The following is a 20,685-nucleotide window of genomic DNA, read 5'->3' as shown; positions in this document are numbered from 1 at the left end:
AATCTTACAAATACTGTATGCTCTGTTAAATCACACAGTCATGAAATCAGTGCAGTACACCTCACTTTAGTATTATAGAAATGTTATAATACAAAAAAACAAATAAAGTGTTACCATAATGACAGAATAAAATCATTAACTGATGATCAAAGCTTTCTTGAAGCTATCTCAGCATTCTTTTCTTTCTCATCATACAATCATACACGATATACTGATACAGACAGAAAAGAAAGGCTGAAATAGATGTCTGAAATGATACAAGCAATTTACTTTAACATCTAACCAATTATCAGGTTCTAGTAGCTGTGAAGGTATACAGAGTGCATCAAGATACATACAATTAATTAATATGTTGATCAAAATAAAGAATGTGATTCAAGCCACCTATGCATTTGCCTTGGTACACTCTGTATTGGCACTAAAAGTACTACAACCACAATAACTTAGTTGGCACAGTATGATCACTGCAGATTTAGATTTAAGGAGTGACAGAATGGACGCAATTACACAGTTTTCATTGGCAGTAGTCTTCTATATATTTAGAACTGCCTGTAGAATAACATCCACTTTGTCAAACACTGCAGTAGAAAAAGCACATTTATAGCTGGCTGTGAGGAGATTTTAGGCTTGTTGATCATAGTTCTTTTTAAAGTAATTAGCAGAACTAGTAATCAAAACCAAGCGTATGGTGTGATGGACAGGGTATATATTATTAAACAGATAATTTTCAGTATTATTTACTGTAAGTGGCACTGACTGAGAAAGACTTAACTATTTCTTCATCCTTGGTTAGGGTCCTTAACTCTATTTTTTTGGGTGTTTTGAAAGCAGACAAGCCTTTGTGGATCTGTCTTTAATATCACAAAACATATTTTTGGCTCTTGGTAAAGAGCACGTTTCCAGAACAAATATCCTTTCCTAATCATAATAGTAACATACGGTACAGTAAGCACTGCATACTATAGACAGCCCATAGGGCCTCATACTATAAAATAGGTTTAACTGTGAAACATTTAAAAAAAACTTCCCCTGTCCATCAGTTCTGCCACACACCAAAATCATAGTGAGTCAAAAGACACATTGATTCATTTGAATGGTTGTGTCTTTGTTATTTCATACCAGATACTTCCTTGGGTAAAATCTTCCTGGCTCACATTTCCCAAAACATCTAACACTGCTTTTTAAAAGTATGTGAGAATGAAGATAAAAAATTACCTCATTGGGTCCGCTCGTGGCAAAGGGAGACTGAGTTTGAGTATCATCTATAGTTCCGTAGTCAATGCCTGTATTGTAATCTCCTTCTACATTGTTTGGCTGAATCATGTTGAAAAAAGGAAAGAAATATAAAGCGAGGGTTAACACAAAGGCTCAAACCAGAGGTTATTTGGTAGGGGTCCTTCCAAGCTGGCTACAGACTCTGCTACTTCTACATAGAAGAGGTTAGGGATCTCTAAGTCTGCCATCACAGATTTTCCCTTCAAGGCAGGAAGATCTTGATGGGATTTGGTCTTTTCTTTACATGAACGTTTACCCTAAAATTGCTTCTGGGTCGTTCTGGCGCTGTGGCCTGGTAGCCAGGCATCTGTTGCTTCTTCTTAGCGGCAAACATTTTAGCTGGTGATTTTTTGGAAGCCCAAAAGTTTAAGGGCTTGGCCTTAGTTTTACTGATAGACTTTCTGGTCCTCTTCTTTTTCATGGAGACACTACGTTTCTTTCTCTGGAAGAGGTAGCGGCGACAAAAAACACCAAGACAAACATGGAACATTCAAAAGTGGGTTTAAAGGCACAATCCACGACTGTTGTATAGTCTTTTTCAGCGCAACTGTCAGATCCCTGTGCTCCACTTTCCAGTGGCAGGACATTTACAGTAGTTGGTCTACATGGTGCTCTTTAAAATGTTGACCATGTACACCAATTACAAGAGCTGCAATTAGAATGGGGACCACATTACCTTTAAATTATGTGACAGTTGGGCAGAAAGGGTGCTACACAACAATCAAGAACTGGGCCTTTCATATGACACACAGGAGAATTTTGGGGCACATATAAGTATCTATCTGGGTCAGATGCAAAAACACAAAGCATTTGCCACTCAGCAACTCTTTAGAGCTATTGCATTAATAATTTAGCCACGGTGATTTCTTCCGCTGCAGTTTTTAAAATGATATTTCATTATGTATACAATAGTTTTAAAGACATGCTGGAATGCAAAAAAAACAAAAACGAAAAACACTCGAAGCAGGTGGCATTTTTACAGTCAGAAAAGGCAGCAGCCTCATACAACAGACACAAAGAAGGCTGACACACTGACTATGTTTACATGCACTCAAAATTCCTTTCCTTTCTGTTGCCTTTCTGTAAGGTCATAACCAGATCAGCTCACATATATTATTGCATAGTCTAATTAAATGAGGCAAATCAACAAATCTGGCTGATGCTTTTAGAGAAATGTTCTAATCAGAATATTATTAGAAAGCTGATTAATCCCAGCTATTGGTGTGCAGGTAAACATAACACTGAGACACACAGACAAGACACAAGACAAACATTACAGGAAACATCTTTTCTTTTCCTTTTTCCATTTACCTGTGGCTCAGAATACTCATCAGTTGGAATGATGTCTGTGGCTCCCTCAGAGTAATCATAGAACTGAGAGTAATCTAAATCATCAGTAGTGTACTAGAGAAGTTGAGAGAGGAGAGAGAGAGAGGAGAGAGAGTGGGATGAAGAGAGGTCTTAGTGTTAGCATTAGCGTCTTTAAGCAAGAAGATGATACATATAGCACATATCATCGTGAGCATGCTTTTTTAACAGTTAAAGCCAAATAATTGTATGTAGAATTATGACAAAATATATCAAAATATAGAATTGCAATAACAATGGAATAAAAAATATTTTAATTTGTATTAAATGTGCCAGAGTGCTCATCAGTGCAACTGCACTGAAAAACGGTTAGAGGGTCAATAATAGTGCATTATTAATATTATATGCATAGCATCAAATGAAAATCTACGAGGCACAAAATGTTATGTTATTATTTATTAGGTTTCTTCATTTTAATATACAAATATATTAGGTTTTAGGTCTACTAATAATTTAAAAATCATCTTTACCTTAAAGTAACGAAAACACAGTGTTATTGCTAAATTATATAGTTTTCATATGGTCAACAAATGAGTAAATAAATGAAAGCCATGTGGGTTTTAGCCTACAAGCATGTAAGCAGGTGGGTTGTTTAAAAGCTCATAAAACAAAGGAAAACAACAGAGAAACCTCAAAGACAAAAATACCAGCTGTATTTCAGGGATATCGTAATGGAACTTTCTCACTCCAAGCATGTAAATTATACGCTTCAGATGTTCCAAGTTCAGTTACAATTAAGTGGTCTGATTTAAAGACAGTGCACCATCTTTTAGTTATGTGCTTCATTGCTAAGTAGACAAAAACTACACAAAACAGTAATACCTAGATGAAGTGCAGGGAAACCCCCTGGCCTTAAATCATAAAAGTTTATAATTTCAAGCTGCAACTTGGAAGTGAAGTCTGAACACGACACTGTGCTCAATAGCTTAAAGTATGGGACTTGGCAGCATGTGTATATCCAATTATTAAATTAATCAAACATTATTTCTGGGATTAAGCTGGCACTGACTTAGGTTCATGCTCCACATTGCAATTTTATAGCTGGTCAGTCTCCATGATTGTTTCACTGTATCCCTCATTATCATCTGGATGATTAATGAGCAAATATAAAAAGAACCAAAACAAAAATAGAGACATATTCCACTGTGTCCTTGGCTGCTGCTTGGTCTTGTTTTCAACTCTTACTCATAGGAATAAGAATTAGAAGCAAATAGATGGGGTTAAAAGGCATTTAAAGATTGCATCCTTAAGTTTGAAAAAGACAATTCAGCGACAGAGAAAAAGATCAGAGAGACAGAAATGGTAATCCAATCAGCTGCTTTAATTATAAATTCAAAATGAATACTTTAGACTGAATGTCAATCAGTGCTGATTTAACTCCCGGGCACTATGCACTATGATCAATAAATGATCCTGTCATTATGTTGATACTTTGAATGGTAAATATACATTAAAGATCACAGGTCAGACAACAGCTGCTGCACTGCTTACCATGGATTAAAAGGGGCACATCAGGTATTTTACCTTTGACAGCTGATGGAAAACACCTGCTATGACATCAGTGATTGGGGTGTGACCAGATGAACACCATGCATTGCCTCAAGTGTTGTTTTACATTGTATTACCCTTTGAGGGCACACACCAATGCTGACTGAATAAATAAATGAATAAATAAAATGTGTTAAGAAAAAATAAAATTGAAACTATATACCACCTTTTGAATAAGTACAACATAAGGTGACTTAAGACTGCAGAATGTCTTCCTCTAAACTGATTCTTTGCATGTCTATTACGTCTACCATTGATACAGTATAAGAAATATGCTATACACAGATGAATAATCAATTAATTCTCTTAGAAAATGACTGAAATGACTTAGGACCCTCTACTGATCCTTTTTTGAATATCCCACCACCACCCTGGTTGACTGACCTCTTCCTCTGGCTCCTGGGCCTGCAGGGAATCACTGTGGGGAGTGTCGCAGTCTGGGCTGTAATGCTCACAGTAGTCATATGCTGCTTTGGGATCAGCCACAATCAAAAGCTGCTGGATGTCACCCTGCAGAAAACACAAAAAACGGAGTCAGTGTCACCCATGTGTCATGACAGTTCTATGACAGTTTAAGAAATATACAGTTAATATTAGAAATCATCATCTATTTACAAATGCTGATAAAACCAGATCACTAGCAAGAGACAAGACATGGCTGTGCAGGCATACTTAGGGGATGGTCATGTCTCATCTTGCTCACACAAGCACACATACTGGGTGTTGTGGCATAAATGTAAATCTTAAATTGCAGATGTGATCTCTTGTGTCCTATACACTTATAGAGTCTGGCAGAGTAAATCCCCCCTTGTCTGATCAAACGGCTAGAGACACAGCCCACAGAGCCCACACTCACATGGTTCAGGGAGGAAACTAAGTTCAGACACTAGGAAAATTATTATTATCAGTGCCGGGGTTTACCTCAGGAAATCAAATAAACATGTATCATCAAGACACTAGCAACACCTGGCATGTGTGCTACAATAAAAGACTTCATTCTTACTGGCAATAACAAAGGCTGAGAGAATTTTCAGTGTGGTTTATTCTTCAGCATTTATTGTTATATCTACTGCTGCAGTTGTAAAATATCCAGCCTCAGTACATAATGTTGTCCTAACTCAAACAAAATTTAATTGATCCTTGTCAAAAAACAAAAAAAAAAGCTTGTTTTAATTTTTTCATATACAAATAAATCATTATGCACAAACTGAAAAATTAAACTTGGAAATAAAAGAACAACAACACCAAATTCAACAATACACAATGACTCTTTGGGAAAATCATTAAAATAGCACACAGGAAGAAGTAAACCTCAGACATGATTTGGGAAAGTCACTCAAACCACAGTGTTCTCTCTGTGGTTGGGACACGACACCACAACGCTTGAAACCATTCCAGCATTGTCTCACCTTGTTATCAGTCCTACAGCCAAAGCACACAGCTCACTGCAAGACATTGAACATGTTGGTGAAAGCATCTGGATTGCTCTTTGGAGTCTATAATTGCTTCAACCAAGTTCCTGGGGGCTGGTTTTTGAGCTTTTATACACATTGCTAAGACAGCTGAGGGGGTGGTTGAAGGGGCATGTCTTTGGTTCAGATGTTTGGCAGGCTAGCACACAGAGATGCCAGACCCAGAGGTAAAATCCTGATGCATTTGTGTCAGCAGGGACACTATATGTTGAATGGCAGAATAGACGACTGGCAGTGAAACAGAAGAGAAATGAAGCAGGCTGCAACTTGTCAAGAGAATGTGTTAAAACTAGATCTATGGATCCTTAACATGCACCTTAGTATAAACATGTATATGCTAAGGCTTGTCCCATGGGAAAACAAGCAGTGCTCCTTGAAACTTTCTCTGTGCAACCATCCATCAACATCTTCTTGCACAGCTTCAGTTGACAGTCCAGAGATTCCTCCCTGGGAGCCTCTGGATGGGTGGAATGCTGCTTTAACTTGATTTCTCTCACTGGTTGAATGCATCGCTAACAATAAAAAGTATATATAATCAGTCAGTTACAAGACAAACACATTGCATCTGCACGCCAAACTTGAAACAAGATAACGAGCAATCTGGACCGTTCATCAGATTGCCAAATACTTGATCTTATCTTCCTGTCAGCTATAGGATACAGTTAATCCAAACAAAATTCACCCACCAGCACATTAAACATTACTACATTAAATGGCTCCAGCATCATATTCAGATTTTTTTTTAAATGCACCACTCCTGACTCCTGAATGGTTGAATTCTGTGTTCACCATTGAAAACATTTACTATACTGACCATGAAAAGACAAAATTGACCTGCCAAAGCTGGCATGGGTAAGTAAATCTAGGTGCCAAGCCTGGGTGTCTGTGTGTATGTGTTTGGGAAGGCTCGACAGAGAAAGAGAGATCAAGCCTTGGCCTGAGTCAAGTTGACATGTATTACCTCATGTGTCACCCTAAGACCAACAGTGAATGCTTGAACTCTGCCTAGAGTCAGCTCTAATTAGTCCGTGTCTGAGAGCCACCCGTCTGTACACAAATAGGCTGTGGAGACAGGGTGTTCAACCCCAGACCAGATCAGCACCACTAGGAAACTTTTGACTGTTTCGTGGCAGGACATGAGCAACATGACAGACACATTCAATAGATGCACACAAAAACAAGAAAAGACTAAATGTACGTAACCCTAACCCTAACCCAACCCTAACCCTAACTGAGTCACATACCGTTTTTGAGCCAACTCACAAAACCAAGACAAGACAAGTGAGAAACTGATATCAACTCAGCAAGGGAACACCATGTGGGATCCAGAGACAGACAGGCAGGGATTTAGCGAGAGCAGCTGGGATGGTAAAAGATGTTTTGTGCTGGGAAACACCTGGGGAGAGTTATGCCGAGGCTATAGGCCTGTCTTCCATTGCATTGCAGACTGCTGAGATAAAAGCCCCTGGCAACTTGGAGCAATGCCAGTGCTGCAAAATATGCCCAGAAGAGCACAGTGTAGCACAGAAACAGGCCTGTGAGGCTGTGTGTTAATGACCACAGTGTCAGTCAACAAGAAAGGAAAGAGAAGTGGGGTCAAGATCAACAGCTGTAACTTGTGAACCTTTGCTATAGCCACTACTTTGTTATACATTCTTGTCTTCACCTTAAGTGGAGCTTATGAAGTATTTGAAATGCATCATTAACTTTTTGAAAACATTTAAGTGTATTATAATTCTTAATATTAAATGATGGGCACATACTGATAATGTGAAAAAACATGGAAAATAAAGGTATTTGATGACAGTACAGAGCTCATGACAACATATAACATTATCTATAAGCACTATCTACCCTGACCTCATCCTGATCACAAGGCACCATGGGATATAAATACACATGCCCTGGGTCAAAGGTTACATTAGTCCACAGTACAAGTGTTTGATTCCCACAGAGGAGAAAACCTCATGTTTTGAATGGTCAGCATATACTGTAGCAGTGTTTAGTTTTGCTGTGACAGACATCTCTTTTGTCTTTTCTCTACTAAAATACAACTGTATGCTGTAATTACAGGGTGAGTGCAGGGCATCACTGGCCAAATCAAAACAGAAGTAGTCGTCACCATTGGTCCTTTGACATACCTTTGCCCAGGGCAACATACCTTTAGTTCACCCATAGCTAACTGTAATTAGACAACCCCTTACAACAATTAGTCACTCCCCCAAAGTCCATATAGTACAGTTCCCTGAGACAAGGAAACTAAGACACCATGAAAAGGCAAAAATACAGACCACACCAGAACACACCAGACAGTTGGAGGTGAATTTGTAAACTGGAACCTTCATATTCCATCTAAAAAGAGCAAAGCACAGAAAAAGGCCCTCTTCATTGATGTTTCTTTTGGTAATAGCTATGAAGCATAGCTGACTCAATAAGCAATATCCAACACAACCAGGTCTGCTGGTATTAGACAAGATACATCTCCTGGCAATACTGGTGGTGTTGCATCTAGACGAACACCTCAGCCCCTTCTACTCCTTAAGGTGAGACACACTGAGTACTGATGACTGTTTGCTACCCACAAGTAGAGGGAATAGGCAGGTATGTATATGAGGGTGCTCCATTAAGACAGGTAATGTCAGCCAGGCATGAATAGACAGTCTCATAGCTTTGGCACGGTAGGGAGGCCTCCAGGTCGGGAGGGTGGAGTGGGTGGAAGAGGTGGTGAACGGGAGGGGAGGAGATGAGGAAATGAGGAAGGCCTGACAGGGCAATGAAAGACTTCCATTCATCCAAACCAGATCCCTTTGCGACGTGGTTGCCTCCAACTTGGGGTAGGTATGGTATGAATAAACATTTATGAAAAATGCGGGTCAGCTTGAGAAAATAAATCTTAGAGTTTGAATAAAGGAGCAAATGTTTTATTACTACAAATGTATTATTCAATTTATCCCTAGAACTCAAAAACTCACCCACCTCAGTTTAAAAGGGGAGTAAAAAATAAACTTTGGAAGAAAAAGTAAATAAATACACATCACATGATAGGTTTGTCCACATATTTCTTACATTCAAGTAAGAAACAAGTTATATTGTAAATGCTGCCAAATCAAAGTATAGTGACAAAATAAAATAACAAGTCTGACAGAGAATCTGCTAAGGTGCAGAATTTCCTCGACATACGTTTAAGCTAAACTGATTTCACCAATTAATTTTTTTCTTTGTTATTATTATTTTTTTATTATAACCACTGGTATGAATGCAGAGAGCCAAGGTATTTCCTTCCCCTGCATATCCCAGCATGCATCAGGGCCCTGTGGATCTCTCTAGGAGAGCAGGGACAGAGAACAGACAGGAGACCTGTTCCAAAAACCACACAGAGAAGACCCTGTTAACTGACTTATGGCTCCTATTTTCAGCCCTTCCACTGACCAACCACTGACTTGACATACTGTTTCATACAAATACTGGCTTCAGTGCCCTCTCATAAATCTAATCAAAACTGAAAGCAAATCTGTTTATATAACATTGCACCTAAAAAAATAGTCCCCAGATCTTAGTGGATGAGTAATATGACACAGTAACCTTAGTCTACAATCACATATCAGCAAGACCCCACTGCAAGCTAGTTTAATAACTTTCCTAGGTCAATTAAACTAATAAACAGAAACAATAATTGCCAATATCTGTCAGTCTATAAAGACGGAGGATAAAATGATATTAATTAGCCATCATAATAAAATAATAATAAGGCCATAATATTTAACATTATACTATATATCATCAACCTGATATAACTTCTATGCAAAGTGTGATGGCAGCATCTTTTCAAAATGATTTGAAGCTTTTCTATGAAATATAATTTCTTTGGGGCATTGGTTAGCTCAGTGGGTAGAGCATCCACCCCATTTACAAAGGCTCAGTCCATGCCGCAGCGGCCCCTTCGAATCTGACCTGTGGCCCTTTACTGCATGTCATTCCCATCTCTCTATCCCCACATTCCTGTAACTCCTGTCACTCTTCAGCTGTCTATCAAATAAAAGACCAAAAAAACATATATATATATTTTCATTTAACTCTACTTGCCATAATCCAAATGACCTCAGTGTAGCAGGTTAGATAAAGCCCATAATGCAAAGGAAAGGACAACAAAAAGGAGCAACGCAGATAAAATCATTGTGTGCACACAAAAATGGCCTCAAATATCCAGGATACCATGGTGATGAGGAGGCATGCCAAAAAATATGGCTTCAAAACAATAGTAACAACATCAATCATTCAAACATGGCATCAGAATAATGACTCGTCATTCCTGCTGCCCATAAACAAACCAGCACTCTCCCACAAGCAAACATAGCCCCCACATAGCCTTACAGTGACCTTTACTTCCCACCAGAGAAGACCATGAGTGTCATGACAATTCAGCCATTGTCTGTCATTATTTACATCAGCCTGACCCCATGCTAGCTTCCACCTCTGGATAAACTCTGCCTCAAAGCAAAATGTTCAAATCACTGACTAAGGAGGTGGTAACATACCCAAAATCCCAGAAAGTGACCTGATTATAGAAGCAGGAATCTTTCTTCTCTAGAGCCAAGTAACACATGCTTACATGGCAGAAACATAACCTTTTCCCCAAACTAATATGCTTTATACAATTTCAATAATAGGATGAATACAACATACCTGCTACTGTACTTGCTATCAATCTAATCGAGAATCTAAGTGAGAAATTAAATTACAGGTCAATTCAACCACTTCACTCCAAGTCAACCATAAGAAAAGTCAACAGAACGTTTCATGAATGACCCCTAATCATTTGGTTAACCTATTACATGTAAGGTGGTGTCTCTATTTACAATGTAAAGAGAAGCCAAAGAATTTGAGAAGTTTCCCAAAAGCCTATGTGTGTGCTGTAGAAAAATCACACAAACAAGCAATAATGATAGACAAAAGGTGGCCAAGTCCAAGCACTTTGACATGGCTATAGTTAAAAAATAACACAAAATGCATTGACCAGGTAAGGAGGACAAGTATCACCATCGATTTACAGTTAAAGGGTACATGGATAACTTATGAACCTCAGCTGATGTGTGGATGAGCTTGTGAGGAAGAAACATTTGTCACAAATCAGCTTTTCACCATCATTCAAATCACAATGCTACATGTCAAGGTGTTTTCACCACTTTGAGTTTTATATTTTTAGGTATTAAGTATTTTTAATTAAAGCAATTTGACAACACAGTGAAAATATCAGCACATAACACCAAGTTACTCATGTAGTCAAGCAGAAGGTCAAAAACAAGAAAAGAAAAAAGCTGCTGCTAGGACTGTTCCACATGGCCATCAAACTAAACTATAGCACAGCAGCATAAATAAAACGACTCAGATATCTGAGATATACAGTATGTATGGTATACACACTTCTCATGAAATAAAAAGGATTGCAGCCAGTGGATCTGGGGATCCCTGGTTTCTATCATCTCCACATTCCTTTTTGGCAGCATCAAAGAGGTCCAGGGCAGACTCATGGTACTTCTAATCAAAACCCCTTAGACAAAGAACTTGATGTTTAGTAAACCACCACTTTTGGGGAAGTTTTCAGTCGTATAAATCATTGTTACATCATGTCTGATTAATATGCAAATACATGACCTAAGTACGGTGCCAATGTGAAGCTTAAGCAACTCATAACTGACTAATGCTCACACACTCCACCACACTAAAATATTTACCTGGAAAACCTCCTCATCCAGGATCCTGGTACCGAACACGGTGATGCCGTTGGTGTTGATGGTAGCATGATCACTCCTGAGGAGATTTTTGGTGATCTTCTTCTTACAGTCTACAATGATGGTGACTGTCTTCTTCTCCACGCTGATGGCCACGCGGTGCCACCTGGTCAAGGACAAAACAATTAGAATTAAGCTGTGTACCATAATTACTAAAATAAGACCATGATGTAATATAAGCAACGTGCAAAAATGAACACAGTGAATACTTTGTGGGGCAAATGTTTAAATAACATGAAATTCAATTATCAGTACTTCTAATAGGATTAGAGACCACCTGTTATACATCACAACACACCCCAAGGAGAAAATTGTACAATGTGATTTATTAGAGGCAAATGGCATGACACACATCAATTTCAGAGTTATTTGTGATATATTTCAATGGACAATGAACACCCATAGATGCAAAGAGTTAACTGGGGTCACACGTGAGTCTGACACCTCCCTTGCCTCTGAACCATTTGCCACTGCACTTAAGGGCTATTGCATACCAAGCAGCAGTGGACCACATTCTTACCCCCACACTCTGGCCCTGTTTAACACAGGATTACACTCATTAAACTCCAAACTTAATCCTCCTTCTGGGTTACTCGGTATGACAGACACGGTGAACATTGTGGAAAGTGTGTGTCAGAATTCAGAAAGGCCTGCCTTGCCAAAGCAGGAGACATACAGTCAAAACATTGTTCTGAAGTGGAAGATGACACCTGGCACTACTGTGGCTCAAGATAGCAATACAAGAAGTGTTCATCACGGGCACAGACATATATCTGATATCATATTAATATAATATAAAAATGACCAATTCCCTTTGAACACAGCTAGATAACAGATGCATTCCAGAGCATGCAATGGAGATTAGGAGGAATAGAAACGTGTAACACTTTCTGGGCTTAGCAGTACAGCATGAAGGATTACATGTCACCTTATATGGAAGAAAAGCAAATGTTGACTTCAATAGGTAAAATATCTTAAACTTTTGAAGTGTACAATGATCAGAAGACAAACAGTAACATTGTATTTTAAAAAAGTAAATGTAAATGCATTTTTTTTTAAAAGCATGAGGAGCTTTTAAAGCCTAAATAAGACAGAACTGATGGTATACAGTGGAACAGCTCAGTAGAAATCCTCCCCTTCCCTTTAAAGAAAAGGATAATGCTCTTTTTCACCTCATCAATTTCATCTTTGTGCTTCTCTTATCAAGCTTGGCATATGCCTCTTAGTAACAATGAATACATCCACAGGAATTGCACAATGCATGCAGGCTGCGCTGTAGTCACTGAAGATTTAGACAAGGCTTGCAGCTGGAATTCATCCAGACAAAGAAGAGTTAAAAATCCTCTAGAGAGAATACTGCTGCTTAGACAGTGGGTCACAAAAACTACAGCAAAAACTGAACAAAACAGCCCTACAAGACCAACACAAAGCTAGCTTTGTTGCAACCTGCACATAGAGCAGAGTTATTGCTTGACTCCTGAAGGATTTACCAAACTGTGTACTCACTAGACCTCATTTTGAAACAATTTGGGTCACATAAATATAGTGACCGGGTTATGACTTCCTTCAAAAGCTCAAAAAATAAACTATGCTCACATAGCATGCTCAGCAGACACTATAAAATACGCATTTTTCCAGCACTCTATCTGTTTATCTATTCCCCCCCGTGCCTCTGCATATGGGCTCATGTCAGCTAAGCTCTGAGTGAGTGGGATTTCTGAACCTGGGAGCCAATAATCAGGTTTATGTGAAAAGGTTAGGAGCACTGTTTTTGGTTTGGTGAGGTAATCCAAGGGGGTAAAAAGGAAGTTTAGGACTGCCCCCCTTCTCCTCCTTCCTTTTCCCCCTCTCTAAAATAACAGAGGCAGTGAGTTCATGGATGAGGTCAAGCTGCCCATAGCAGTCCCTGCTGTGCCCCAATAATCCAGTGTCTCCCTATGTCTGACCTGTCTCTGTGCCCACAGACCCCTGATGAGATGGATAATCCAGTCATGGGCACCTGTTGTGCAACAATGGGAAGATCTGGGTTGTTTTCTTGCTTTTATTAAGGACCACTCAGGAAATCAGGAAATGTTTGAGTCTTTTTGAATGTTTTAGCTGATTTGGTCATTATTTTTGCCGTTGCATATTTATGTATGGATACATCAAAATATAGTATAATCCATTTCACTTTTTCTCTAGACAACCAATGTACTGATCAGTCACAAACATATGATGAAATGAGAGTACCACTGGCGAGCCAGTTTTTAGAACAGCAGTTACTCGATCAAATTGTATCAGCTGCAAGAACTGGACTATAAATGCTGTATGACTTTATATAATGTCATTTAGTTCTCTAAATAGATATGGCCGAAATAGTATGGACAAGTTTTAAGTGCAGTTGGATTACACTTAGTATGTTCCTTTGCACCATCTAGCATTGTTAACCCAGACTCTCAGTCACCTGCTATGACTTTACTCCCCTCCCTGCATGCTCCACCCATTCCTTCTGGATCAGCTTCAACTGTGAATCTGAGGGTGTCCGTGGGTGTGTTTGAGTATGTTACGTGCATGACATTTGACGTACTTTCCGTCAGCAAGGTTGAGAGTACGGAACAGAGGATAGTCCTCCGGGGCTGGCTTGCCAGTCTGATCCTCATACAGGAAGACAGGTGAGCGTCCCACTTCCACGCCCAGCTGTTGGACTCCCTGCTCGTTGTAAATGGACAGCAAGAAGGACTGGAGGCCGGACTTGGGGCGCACTGTGGTCAGGATGGAGAAGTCCTCAGGAAAAACACCACCTGCATGGCCAAAACAGGAGGGGAATATAGAATATAGTTATTATGACTGAGAACTGACTAGTTTGTACATTCTAAAAAATATATATTTTGGTCACTCTCCTTTCAGTTCAATACAACAAGGCCTCAGCTTCAGTTTTCTCATCTATAGCAACATTTATTTATTTATTTTTTAAAACATTTTTTAGTTTTTTAAAAATGTCTTTAATCACACTGTATATAATGAAGTATATACCACTATAATGATGTCATCTACAGCCACTTTATGAAAGCATCTTTTACATGTCTTCATTTTTACCTTGGTAGATACAACATTTGATATATCTACATCTACATCTATGTATCATGAAAACATACTTAATTTTGTTTTTCTGTTTTAGTATAACAGTGTTTTGAGCCTCCAAGAATTTGAAAAAAACATTAGGGCACGGTCACACATGTGCCAGTTCACCTAAACTGGTGAAGGTGAAGCTGCAGCTTCAACCGATAAGAAGTACCATGTGCATTTGCCCTGGCAGGTAATGGTAACTCACCTGCATTCGCAAATGTGTGACCTTAGTCTTATGCATCACTAAATTGTTAGTCTAGTTTCAAGCTACAAAAATCTGTTACAAGCACAGAATTCCTGCATAGATAGACACAGGTTTGACAGAGGTTGATAAAGGTTGAAGGTTGAGAAGTGTATCTTACCGGGGAATAACTGCGTGGTGGGGGCACTGATCTGGACCTGCTTGGCAACTCTGTAAGCGGCGTCCGGCTTTGATGCTCTTCGGTTTGTGCAAAATCCTGATGTTTTCGTCACTCCTTCGGGGTAATTTTGAAATTCTAATACTTTTAGCACATCCACTGGCTCTGCATCAGGGGAGCAGATAAAACATCAGTTAGGTCAGAGTGCAGGTTTTTGTTAGCAACATTTGGTTAAAGGTGTGCTTGATATCTACCACAAAGGGTGGATGACAAAAGTGAAAATGAAATGCATACTGTAACAAAGCATTTTATTTTCAGTTGGTTATATGGTGGCACATGTCCTGTTCTGGTAAGCATACACAGGGCAGTGATAGAGACACTGCATGATTCAGATCCAAAAAATATACGATGATTAATCAGATTTAGGCTGAGGAATATATCCTATGTCACTGAAATAACACTGACACATTTATTACAGTATCATTGACACAATATACACTGTCTATGATTACTTTAGACCATAGCTAACATTAAATACCACTCAATCAATAATAACCTCCTCAATGAGCTGCACATGTCTAAAAAGGCTGCCTTCCTGTGGAAATGTATCTGTCAAGGCTAACCTGAGAGCATAATGAACAATGTGCAAAAAAAGATCTATAACACCTGGATAGGTTTACCTTGATAAGAGTCACCAAAGGATGTTCTATTCTCTTCAATCTGATGCACTTTACATAAAGTGTGGCCTGCGTGGCCCAATGATGCCCATAAACATTGTGTCAGTATCAAACATTAGCTTAGTGAACATGACAGGAGAGAGACTAAAGTGCTGCACTATACCGACCCTCTACCAAGGACCGTTTGTACCTGGGAGATGTTTTACTATGAAAGGTCCAGTAAAAGGTTACATTAATGCAAGATGAGAACAACATTATTTACACACCTCTTTTTAAAAATACAGTCCACACTTAACAAAGGTAAATGTTATTCTAGTTATAGAACACATTTTGCTTTCAATGGGCAGATAGTAAGTGGGCACTATGAATAAAGCCCCACACCAAAGCTTACTTACTTCACTCCACAGAATACAACAATATCTGACTAAAACAGACAATACAGTGGCTGACTATGAATGTAATAACAGTAATCTGTTCTTGTGGGGTAATAATAACGTGGGGTAATAAGCATGCCAAGGTGTCTGAAAGCTTTATCTGACAGCTATAAACCCCTGTTTTGGTTGGCATGTACAGGTCATATCACTTTGAAAGTTTCTTTAAAAAAAAGTGTGATATCGCTCTAAACACTTTCTAGTCAGCATTTCAGCCGTAGCAAGAAAAGGCTAAATGTTGTTGCCTGTTACATTCTGTTCAGAAAAGCATGTACAATGAGTGCAAAAATCCATTTTAAAAATGGAAGGCAAAGAACAGAACATTTTGAATAAATAGTTTACGTTTCTGTGTTACTATCATGCTGAAGGTATTTTCAAGGCCCCCACCTACATCTGGTCTCCTTCTCTTTAAGCACTTTATGCAACACATGCTATAGACCAGATGCACATGATGATGGCAAAGAGAGCATCTTCTTTCAATATTACACAACTCTCAATTGTATGCAGTCCAAAAATGGAAACACCTAATAAACAAGATATATGCGCCTGATGGCAGAAACTATATTTACCTCTAATGGATATTTATATATCACTGTACTTGGAATAATTGAGCTCATAAGCATGAAGGGGCATCCTCAGTGTCATCCCACCACAATCCAACTCACTCCCATGTCAACCAAGGACACAGACAAAACAAAGATAAGCAACATTATATAAAAACATCAGGAAAAAGTCATGTTGAAACTGAGGCAAAATCAGCAAACTGCTTCTCTGCATGCATCTGCATCCCATCACTTGGCCTGTTTGTAGCTTGTGAGGATGAACCAGCTACTTACTTTGGAGAGTGAACTGAGGACCTCATTGTGAGTTCCTGCAGAGTCGCTTTTAGTTCAAACTCCAGGACTCATATGTTCCAGATGTGGCAATTTGGCCAGGCTATGACCCTCACACAGAGGTGCTGAGAAAACGTCAATACTGGCCAATCCATTAAGGTGGCCAAATGAGTGTGCACAGGTTTTAAAAGAGTGCATCTGATGAGCTGGTGTGAGTTTGCCCTCGGGGCTGAGCAAACAGGCCATATAGCTACCAGTATGGAGAGATGGACCTTCCTTCATCTGTAGAAGAGAATTCAAGCCAACCCTAAGATCAGACAAGACAGCCTCTATTTCTCTATTACTGGATCACCCAAACCTCATTATGCAAACAGAGATGTGTGGGGAAGGGAGGAGCAGTATAAAACATTACCATAAGACATAGATCTCCTAATTTGATATCATTTTCATCATGTTCACAGGTGTACTTCAATGTAAATAGTATGTTTAAAAAGATAACATGATACCATTGTTCGGACAGAGGCCAAAAAAAGTCTGTCTCAGCTCATCCCTTTATCACATAATATGTAAGACTTGAGCATACTGATATCATGAGTCCCCCTCCTGCTGTGTCATTTTCAGCTCTTACATCTTCACAGAAAGGTGAAATTGGCTGGTAAATGAAGGAGGACCTTTTCACCTGCAGCTCCCTGAGACTCTAATAATATCTTCAGCCAGAATGTCTCTCTCTATATATACCCCCCACCGCCCCCACCCCACCCCTTCTCTCTCTCCCCCACTCTCCCTCTCTCCTTCCTTTAACTTCCACCATGCTGCTGGCTAAAACAAGACAGCTTTATGCTGGTGTCATACCAAAGAAACTTCACTGAGACCTACCCAGTTTTTCAAAGCATTTTCCCCTCTACTCTTCCCCTTGCTTTTTCTCTCATTCATCCGTTTTACTGTATGTCTCTATATGAATATCAGAGTATGTTATCATATAGTTTAGTGACATTTTTTAAAAATCTCAACAGCCTGTGTAATATAAATAGAGGTCTCTTGAAAGCCACAGTGATCATCCACATTTGAAAATCTGAGTTTAAATTAGTTCGAGCACAATTTCAAGAGAGTGGCTTTGTGTGGAGGAAGAAACGCTTGTCTCCAAATGATCCAGCAATGACTATAAATATGTGTCAGCTACAAAGGACAAAGGTCCAGCAAGGAGCTGATTATCTGATGTTCCCTGTTGAGCACATTAGGGAGAGGACTCTGAAAATGCTAGCTTTGTCTGCTGGAATGCACATCTGAGCCTGCGCCCCGGGGGCTGAGAAAACGTGTCTGTACACTGCTAGATGGAGAAGGCACCCTGCAGAAACAACTTCGACTGACTGAGACCCTGGAAAACAGAGCCTGCAGCTGAATACTTAAAATTCAAAAAGAGAGGCATTGATGAGCTTAGAAAAGTGCGATTTGAAGTACGATTCCAGTCCAGTATCTTCTGAACTTTTGTGTTATAATCCTAGCAGGAAACAAAAGACTATCAAAGAAGAACATTTTAAGTGGGTTAATTAATAAAAATGATATAAATTGAGTTGGGCACTACACTGACTTGTTTTTGTTAGGATTTCTAGCATGCTTGTGTTCATTAAAACCTGTTCAAAATGCATATCAGGAAATACAATAATACAATTATATGCATCCTATTTTAAAATTACTGAAGACCTGTCACTGTCAATAGGCCAAGGTGTGAGGCCTATGTAATCCTGAACCCTGTGACTTGTGGCCATTATGGCTGCAGGCTAGGCCTATATGCAGGCCTGCTCTTTGAAGGCTCTGAAATCATAGGGAAGTGCAACAAGGACCATCATCAAATAACTGCTCAGTACTTAGAGGGGAAGCATTCCCACCACTCACACAACACAGCCTTGTCCTGCAGCCGACCAAACATCTAAGTGCAAAGTTGAGGGGAAGAGCTGGGCACTGGGAGTGGGTGGGGGGTGTGGGGGGTGCACAAGCCAGCATTTGGGCTTCAGTGTGGACCAGGGCAGTGTGGAGATAGGGTGAACCTGCCTGACTACTTAGCCCCCTGCAGACCAAGAGGGTCTTTACGTTCTGAACTGACAGGTCTGAGATCCACTGAGGCCTTTGCATTACTACATTTATTATCACAATAATGTTCTGCACTGACAGAACATCCTCACATCTCCAAAAAAAGAATAAAATAAAAAATAGTGAATAACCTTAACCATCTATCCTGCATAGTCTATCCTCTTCACATGGTAGACTTGCATCCACCACTTCCACAGAAGAGTTGGCCTCTATACTGAAAATCTGGTCAACATAAAAATATAACTACACCACCGGACAATATTACACAACTCAATATCCCATCACCCTGATAAGATACAATTCAACATTTGTAAGTGACATGTTATCAACGTCCAAGATCTGACAAACGTCCAGTGTCCACCCTGCTAACCGTGTCCACATCCACCTAGCGGACCACGGTTCAAACAAAGAGCTTCCTTTCAGCCTTGGTCAATCTTAGAAAGCAGGGAACGCTGCTCTGTGTTCCCGATCTCTATAAATGCATACCACGGCTGAGGATGAATTTAATTAGGCGAGATGTTTCATCTTCGGGGCGGAAGTGTTTTCTATTCATGCGTACAATTATCCCGCTATTAACTGTGTTAATTAATATAAAGTTCTGGCAAACAAAATATGTGCACCTCCAAGCAACGATCTCTATCTGTCTAGAACACGTCCTCTTCACCACAGTGGTGAGCAGGATGCAGGTTTACTGTACCCAAACTTTTTGTGTGGTGGCTCCCATATGCGCTCAAACATACAGGTATATTCTTGGTAATCTCGCCTCAATGTCACTACTTTGATTGTGGAACACTGAAAAACGCGTGTAAATTTGACAAAGAAGTAAACATGTTGCCGCTGTGACCAGGTAAATCTGTTAATCCCCCGGTCTCCATCATCAGTTACCGAGTTTTCCCAGCTTGTCGCTGCTCCGTCCCCTTTCGGCCAGATAAAGTTTATTTGGAGACGTTTGGTCCCTAATAATCTTACCTGCTCTGACACTGGTAGCCTGTAGAACCAGGATTAAAGTGATGAATGCGGTTACAGGGGAATCCATAAGCCACCTTTTCGTTTTCCACCTTGTGGACCACCTTTGCATCTCCATGGTTGGGCGCCCACAAGTGAATAAAACTTTTGGGCGACTTCAGGTGATTTTTAATGACGTCCCTTCCACAATCCCAAGTGATGATGGAAACTGTCCTACAAAAAAGCCATAAGTGAGGAGTTTTAGCCTCTTCTCTCAGCCACAACGAGGCCCCCGATCCTCCTTCCCAGTGCCCAGCCTTCACAGTGAAGGTAGTCGGGCTTTAACCAAAACGCACAGAGTGCAGTCGGTACACTTGGTGCGTCCACGGACAGGAGGGCTGGGCAAGCTCCACAAACCGGAGCCACGATTACAGGGGAATGACAAGGGAACCAGCCCCCGATTAGCAAATCACGGGGCTGGAAATTCTCCTTCGGGTCCACCCATCAACTTTGTAATGCGCCCCAAAGTTGCTCCGAGTGCGTCTGAGGAAAGAGCAGAAAAAATAAAACAGTGACAGAGTTGAACGACCTGGGGATGATGAAATGGCAGAACTGTGCATGCAGGGTCTGTCTATAATATTGATCTAATCGTACACCAGCTGAGACGATAAATGCTGTTGTGTGCATCATAAACACAGTAGTAAGCAAAATTATTTTTAGAAACAGTTTTAACATAATATGTTACCACGATTCCTCCTTGACAATGAAGCACTTTAATAAATTCGTAAAACTCTT

At 39.8% G+C, this 20,685-nt stretch overlaps 1 protein-coding gene across 3 annotated transcripts in view; it reads right to left on the bottom strand.

Annotated features, from left to right (window-relative positions):
• Positions 1-20,302, bottom strand: part of col11a1a (collagen, type XI, alpha 1a) — a 77,429-nt gene extending 57,127 nt beyond the window's left edge. The window contains exons 1-7 of one of the 3 annotated variants that reach the window (XM_010736089.3): positions 19,915-20,302; positions 14,920-15,081; positions 14,019-14,232; positions 11,396-11,558; positions 4,576-4,701; positions 2,587-2,679; positions 1,216-1,314 (exon numbers count right to left, since the gene is read on the bottom strand). In XM_010736089.3, the coding sequence (XP_010734391.3) occupies positions 1,216-1,314; positions 2,587-2,679; positions 4,576-4,701; positions 11,396-11,558; positions 14,019-14,232; positions 14,920-15,081; positions 19,915-20,029 (972 nt within the window). In that variant the 5' untranslated portion in view covers positions 20,030-20,302. The remainder of the gene's footprint in view (positions 1-1,215; positions 1,315-2,586; positions 2,680-4,575; positions 4,702-11,395; positions 11,559-14,018; positions 14,233-14,919; positions 15,082-19,914) is intronic. The other 2 variants (XM_010736090.3, XM_010736093.3) reach the window with 2 other exon arrangements.
• Between the last annotated feature and the right edge of the window lie 383 nt (positions 20,303-20,685).

This window comes from Larimichthys crocea, chromosome XXIII, assembly GCF_000972845.2.
Source record: "Larimichthys crocea isolate SSNF chromosome XXIII, L_crocea_2.0, whole genome shotgun sequence".
NCBI classification, from domain to species: Eukaryota; Metazoa; Chordata; class Actinopteri; family Sciaenidae; genus Larimichthys; species Larimichthys crocea.
This window is presented reverse-complemented; position numbering and strand designations above follow the sequence as displayed.